The sequence below is a fragment of the Xenopus laevis genome, chromosome 2L (assembly GCF_017654675.1).
Source record: "Xenopus laevis strain J_2021 chromosome 2L, Xenopus_laevis_v10.1, whole genome shotgun sequence".
In the NCBI taxonomy this organism is placed as follows: Eukaryota; Metazoa; Chordata; class Amphibia; order Anura; family Pipidae; genus Xenopus; species Xenopus laevis.
In genome coordinates, this window is record NC_054373.1 from 99066077 (window position 1) to 99073648 (window position 7572).

At 38.9% G+C, this 7572-nt stretch overlaps 1 protein-coding gene across 2 annotated transcripts in view; it reads right to left on the reverse strand.

Moving 5' to 3' along the window:
• Positions 1-6363: 6363 nt before the first annotated feature.
• The window catches only part of LOC108708312 (cytochrome P450 4F22), a 27055-nt gene continuing 25846 nt past the window's right edge, over positions 6364-7572 (reverse strand). The window contains exon 13 of one of the 2 annotated variants that reach the window (XM_018246892.2): positions 6364-7445. In XM_018246892.2, coding sequence (XP_018102381.1) covers positions 7274-7445 — 172 coding nt within the window. In that variant the 3' untranslated portion in view covers positions 6364-7273. The remainder of the gene's footprint in view (positions 7446-7572) is intronic. The other variant, XM_018246893.2, reaches the window with a different exon arrangement.

Below are 7572 nucleotides of genomic sequence, written 5' to 3' on the forward strand. Positions count from 1 at the left end.
TTTTCTTCAATCACCCATTCCTCTCCTTTTTTTCTCCCACGATTACTTTTTCCTCACATTTTCCTCCATCCCCTTCTCTTCTCCCTCTTCACTTAGCCTTTATCTCCTGTCCTCCAGTTCACACTAGTACCCTTCTGTATATCCCACCTTTCATTAGCTATTTTTCTCTCCCTATCTCGCTTCTTATTGGTCACTCATTTTCTCCTTGTATCTTTTGCATACCCATTAATCTTTTCCATTTGTGATCTTCTTTTTGGTATCTTCTTATGTATTCTTTATCTTCAGTTATAATATTTTTTAATTTTCAGTTACCCCACTCCCCATTAATTTAACCATTTCTTCATTTACTATATTTTTTGTTTAAGCATTTTTTGCCTTCACGTCTTCAGTTCTGCATGATCTTGAGTGACCCCCCCACATGAAAGTCTGCCTGATGTGACTGATTACCTTGTGTAAGCTTTAAGAGGTATCAGTACTGAGATTAACTGGCCCCTATATTGTTTACACCTCAAATTCAGACAGTAAGGTCCTGCACTGTTCACACTTGTAATCCCCCATGCATTGTTCACCTGTAACTGTTCACGTCTCAGACCCAGACTGAAAAAGTGCCTTGTTCACATCTCATACAAACTCATGGAGGGGCACCAGCATTTTGTCACTGTATGTTGCACAGTATGAAGTGTTCATTTTAGACTGGCCCTGATAAGTTTCCCTGTCTCCTGTTGTATTCTGCCTGCCCTATGCTCCCTGTGTGCCATACGCTGCCTGCCCTATGCTCCATGTGTGCCATACTCTGCCTGCCTTATGCTACCTTTGTGCCATATGCTGCCTGCCCTACTCTGCCTGTGTGTGCTATACTCTGCTTGTGGGAGGTGAATCTGGTGGGGGTTTGTTAGCATTTGGAAATACTTGTTATAGGTCCCCAAGGTGTTTAATCATGTGCTGGGGTTGCTGTGTTATCCACAGGGGAGGAGGCATATGGATTTAAAGGACATGTAATACCCCAACCACAAAAATGTAATCAATGAACAGCGTCTGAAATCGTTAGATACCTGCCATTCTGGCTGTTATACGGCTAACAGTAAGGCTGCAGCATAGTAGTTTTTCTACTCCTCTAACCCACTCTGCCCCCTCCCTCAGGAATTTACTTTGGCTGTTGGCTCTTGAGCATGCTCAGTTCTTTTCAGCTCAGATTACTAAACACACCCTCCAGTCTAACAGCCATTGAAGAGATAGCATTGCTGTTTCCAATAGAAAATCTAGCTGTCTGATACCATTTTTTTCTCCTAACCACCTCTCCTGAGCTCAGCTTAACCATTACAGGGCTTAAGCCTAGCAGAACTTTTTATGAAAGTATGTTGTGCCTGTGTAAACCTGCATTCTGCATTGCATGAACTTTACAGCTAACATGTCCTGTTTGCAGATGTCAATGTTACTGATAATTTGTCAGAGGGAAAATGGCTACCAGGTGAAAGCTGCTATTTGTTTTAGGAAAATGTGATGGTGCTGACAAGTGGAGGGGGTATATGCAGTACAAATGATATGGCTTTGGTTGGGAAGATATGCGCAACTTATATACATGGTAGAAAAATGTAGGCTTTAAATGTCCTTTAAGGGTATGTCTTAATATGACTTAATTAACTTCACATATGAGTGATGGATGATATCCCTGCAGTGAGCACCAACCATTAGGTTTTTTGGTTTCTACCACCAATATTGTGGACATAGTCTTAAAAGTTCTTGCAGTAACATGGGTGTGGTTTAAAACAGAATGGTCAACACTGGCTTCCATTATTGGCCCTCCCCCATGTAGGCTAGAAATATTCTGGCCCTCGGTACTAAAACAATAAATAACCAATTGTATATGAATAAGGTGCATTTTTGTTGTTATTAGTTATATTTACAGTTTTGATCAGTACAAAAAAGCTGAATAATATGGAAATTGGTTGCTATGGCAGCATGACGTATTTCGCCATACAGGGCTTTAAGAGGATCTTTGATGCAGACATTATCACGCCCTGACGAAGCAGAGGACGGTGAAACGCGCGTTGGCGTGCAGCCACTGAAAGAGAACACTATTCCTTCCCGCTCACTGTTTCCCCTAAAGCCGGCGCATAAGAGAAAATACCTGCAGCCGATAAAAATCTTCATGAGTGCCGCCCAGAGGAACGTTACAAGTGGCGATGCAAACGCTCCACAAAATGGACAAAAAGAGTGAGGCGCGGTCTATAGTGCCCACGACCGGGAACAGCTCACTGCAGTATCCACGATGCCGTAACGTGTACCGGCGGCATCAGCCCTTGCGCTATCCTACTAGAAATAGTTGAAAGCGCAGTTATTTCTAGATTTATCGTGGGCCTCTGAACATCTTCAAATACAGGAAATCCATTAAAGGAAAACTATACCCCCAAAATGAATACTTAGGCAACAGATAGTTTATATCAAATTGAATGACATATTAAAGAATCTTACCAAACTGGAATATATATTTACATAAATATTGCCCTTTTACATCTCTTGCCTTGAACCACCATTTCGTGACTCTATCTGTGCTGCCTCAGAGATCACCTGACCAGAAATACTACAACACTAACTGTAACAGGAAGAAGTGAGGAAGCAAAAGACACAACTCTGTCTGTTAATTGGCTCATGTGACCTTACATGTGACCTTACATGTGGTTTGTATGTGTGCACAGTGAATCTTACGATCCCAGGGGGCGGCCCTTATTTTTTAAAATGGCAATTTTCTATTTATGATTACCCAATGGCACATACTACTAAAAAAGTATATTGTTATGATAATGGTTCATTTACATGAAGCAGGGTTTTACACATGAGCTGTTTTACTCAGTATCTTTTAATAGAGACCTACATTGTTTGGGGGGTATAGTTTTCCTTTAAGCAACAGTATCCATTGCCGTACATTGTTTCTCTAATCAGCTGGCAGTAAGGTGCTGGAAGCATTACATTCTTGCCATACGTTGATAAAAATGTTTCCACTTTACTTCCAGCTGGAAAGATGACTGCTGAAAGTGGCAGTAATAGAAATTGGCAATTTGAACAATTAAACAGTGGCAGAAGGAAGGCTTAAACCGAGTTAGCATTCCCTCAGTGTTTTTCTTAACAGATCACTTGGAAAATTTATGAACTCATTTGGGACACTTACAAACTAATCAATTAAGGAATCAATATGTTCATAACAACTGGTCTATAACTGATGAACTAAACATGAACTTTAACAATACTTATCAACAGTTTTAGTAATCAAATCCAACATGAACTAATGCACTTTACGAACGCTGATCAATTTTTTAAGCTTCAAATGTATGCACTTTATTATTATATGTGTTTTTTTGCATACGTGTAAATTAAAGATAATTAATTTGTATTGATGTATGTGGTTCTAACTTATTGAATCAGATGGCTGTCAGAATAATTATAATGCCATATAATAAATTATAGACAAAATACTGTGCAAATTTGGAGATACTTTTTTTTTTTAAACTTTATTTTTAAATTTTCAAAATGCAATTATTACATTTGACATAGTTGACATTATCACCTTCCACCTCCCAGTCATACAGTTCGTATTTTAAACAGTCATCACAAATCAATTCCGAATATAATAGTAATTAACATTAAAAAAAAAAAAAGGAAAAGAAAAACAAGACATAGATCTGTTACATAGGGCCGCAAGATATTCCATCCGTTTCACCTCCTCTATTTATCCTTTAACTCCCTTTCCTGTGGGGCAGTTTTTTGTTTCCATCTTTGACAGATCAGCCTTCTGGCCGCCGATAGGATATGATTCATTAATTTCCTGGCTGCCTTGGTGAGATTAAGGGGCAGATGTATCAAGGGTCGAATATCGAGGGTCAATTAACCCTCGATATTCGACTGCAGAATTAAAATCCTTCGACTTTGAAAATCAAAGTCAAAGGATTTTGCGCAATTCGTTCAATCAAACCATCGAAGGAATAATCGTTAGGTCGAACGATTCAAATGATTTTAATCCATCAATCGAAGGATTATCCTTCGATCAGAAAATTGTTAGCAAGCCTATGTGGACCTTCCCCATAGGCTAACATTGGCCTCGGTAGGTTTTAGGTGGCGAACTAGTGGGTCGAAGAAATTTGTAAAAGAGACAGTACTTCGATTATCGAATGGTCTAATATTCGAACGATTTTTAGTTCGAATCGTTCGATTCGAAGTTGAAGGTCGTAGTCGAAGTAGCCAATTCGATGGTCGAAGTAGCCAAAAAAAACATTCGAAATTCGAACTATTTTTCCTCTATTCCTTTACTCTAACTTAGTGAATGGGCCCCTAAGTCTAGGTTTCCCCCAAAAGAAGGGTCCATGGCTATCTTTGTATGGTGGTTCGCAATACTGTTTTCAAAAGTTTTCTCACCATTTCCCAGTAGGGTACAATCTTGGGACAGTACACGGTGCCCACAATCCTGTCAACATCTGGAGTTGATGGGTATATTCTATGGACTTTCTCTGGGGTTTGGAGATACTTTTTTAATATTTATGTGGTTTAAAACAGAGAATGGTCAACACTGGCTTCCATTATTGGCCCTCCCCCATGTAGGCTACAAATATTCTGGCCCTCGGTACTACAGAAGTTGGACAGCACTGGTTTAAAACTCTAGTCCATAAAGTCCCCACTGACCTGAGTGCTGAAGGAGCCAAGAAAAGTCAGTGTACATGCTCACTTGAGAGGGAGCAGGGGAATTGATGCGCAGGTCGACAAATGTCCTGCTCCCAATCCTCACCGACCCGAACTGGCCCAGCACTTCTATTAATATGCCCACACCCAAACCTGCCCAACTCTGAAATAACAAAAGGGGGCAGGGCAGGTGAACGCTTATAAATAAACACTACCGGAAGAAGAAGTCGGCATAGGAAGGTTGCTCAACCCGAACCCGCCTGCGACCAACAAACTGTGTGCAGAATTCAGTCAAAACTTGCCTGACCCGTGGGTTTTGGGTCGGTCCGCACATCACTAGGCAGGGGGATCAAGTGGCCTCAGTGTTGTGTATATAAAAGCCGTGGCCAGGCCTTCACTAGATAGCTACAGTTAGATAAAAAGTTACATACAGGTACAAACAATTATGCAGGAACAAAAACAAAACATTGGATATAAGCTCACAGTAGTGTTTTACATACTGCTTGACTAATTGTTTATGCACAAAAATATTAACACATTATGGGGCAGATTCACTAAGGGTCGAATTTCGAAGTAAAAAATACTTCGAAATTCGACCCTCGAATTGAAATCCTTCGACTTCGAATATCGAAGTCGAAGGATTTAGCGCTAATCCTTCGATCGAACGATCGAAGGATTTTTCGTTCGATCGAACGATTAAATCCTTCGAATCGAACGATTCGAAGGATTTTAATCCAACGATCGAACGAAAATCCTTCGATCAAAAAAAGGTTAGCAAGCCTATGGGGACCTTCCCCATAGGCTAACATTGACTTCGGTAGCTTTTAGCTGCCGAAGTAGGGGGTCGAAGTTTTTTTTAAAGGGCAAGTACTTCGACTATCGAATGGTCGAATAGTCGAACGATTTTTAGTTCGAATCGTTCGATTTCGTTCGACTTCGATCGAATTCGAACAAATTTAACCAATTCGATGGTCGAAGTACCCAAAAAATACTTCGAAATTCGAAGTATTTTTCATTCGAATCCTTCACTCGAGCTTAGTGAATCTGCCCCTATATGTTACTAAATTTTTATTAAATTCTGATGCTAGTTGCACTGGTTTCTCAGCTGATGTAGTAATTATCTGTATTAATTATTAATCAGCCTTATATTTTGACATTAGTATTCTATGTGTACTGTATATTGTGAGTCAGTCTCTAAGGTCAGTAAGTGACAGCAGCAGCATGTGCAGTGAATCAGCAGAAAAGAAGATGGGGAGCTACTGGGGCATCTTTGGAGACACAAATCTTTACTGCTAAAGGGCTGTGGTTGCCTTGGGCTGGAACAGATGCCCAAAATATAATGTACAACATTTTTAGACTACTTCTTTAATTAAGCTTTAGTTCTCCTTTAAAGGGGTGGTTCGCCTTTATGTAAACTTTTAATATGTTAAAGAATGGCTACTTCTAAGCAACATTTCGATTGCCTGTCATTATTTATAGTTTTTATATTATTTGTCTTCTTCTTGAAATGCTCTGTAAGTCTACAAATTGCTATTTTTTCTTACTCATTTTTTATTCAGGCCTCTCCTATTCATATTCCAGTCACTTATTCAAATCAATGCATGGTTGCTAGGGTAATTTGGACCCTAGCAATAAGATTACTGACATTGCAAACTGGAGAGCTGCTGAATAACTCAAAAACCACAAATAATAAAAAATGAAAACCAGTTGCAATTTGTTTCGGAATATCACTCTCTATATCATATTAAAAGTTAATTTAAAGGTGAACAACTCCTTTAAGCTCATGTTTATATTGTTTTGTTTTTTTTGTAATTGCGCCAAGTCTCTACTTTTTACCCAGAACTTTTTTAACTATACCTGTTTTAATCTCCCTTGATATTTTTTTCAAAATATAGGAGTTAAAGGGAACAGCTTCACCATTTATTTATTTCCAATTTCTTCTTATTCTTTGGATTAAGGTGGCCTTAATTTTTGTCTCTGGCTGAAAGAAAAATATTTGTATCCCAAATTTTCTTATTTAATTTGTACTGGCACTTTGTGAGTCACTGATCAAGTTGCTCCATTCTGCATTGGTGCACATATTATTAATTAACTATTGTTATCACTGAGTTATCTATTGGCACTTATGAATTAAGTTCATGAATTTTGTAATTAAGTCGATTAATTGAACACTTGTGAGACAAATTGATTTTACACTCAAAAAAGGTTATCTTTTGCCTCAAAAAGCATAGAGTCAAACCTTTACCCTTAGTGGTTATAGGATCAGGGGTGTGAAACTATTTGGGAAAGTTTTCCTAGTTCCTTTTTTAAGATAACTGCCTATAATACAGACACTGCATTTTTCCCTTCAAATCCTCCCATCTGATATTTCAATGTGAGTAAAAGATGATTTTTTGGGAACTTGAATTGAAAATATTTTCTTGGAAATAGCTAAAGTGGTGGTGGGAGGGGGGGGGACTGCCCCCTCTTGCCTGTATTTGCGGACACCCAAGTGAGTAAACACAGTTCTGTATTACCAAAATGATTCTTTCGTTTGACACACTTCATATTAAGTTGTATGCTTTTCCAAGCCAGTTGGTTCTGCCATAAGCAGTCATGTTTTACATTAACGTTTCAGTTCTTCCACCTGCAGCCAGAGTCCATTTTCTGCTCGTAGGATCAGCTCAGGTTTTCTGCGTACTGTCTTGGTTTCATCCAATGTCAGATGAAAGTTGTACAGGGTTAGAGCCAATACAATCTTCATCTCAGCCATCGCAAAATTCTGTCCAATACAATTTCTGTGTAAAAGAAGTCACAGTTTTTTAACAGAGCAGAGGAATAAAAAAGTAGAAGAGATTTTATTATGTGTCAAACTGAAATCAATACATATAACAAAAGAGGTGTCAGGCAGAGAAAGATGGGTAT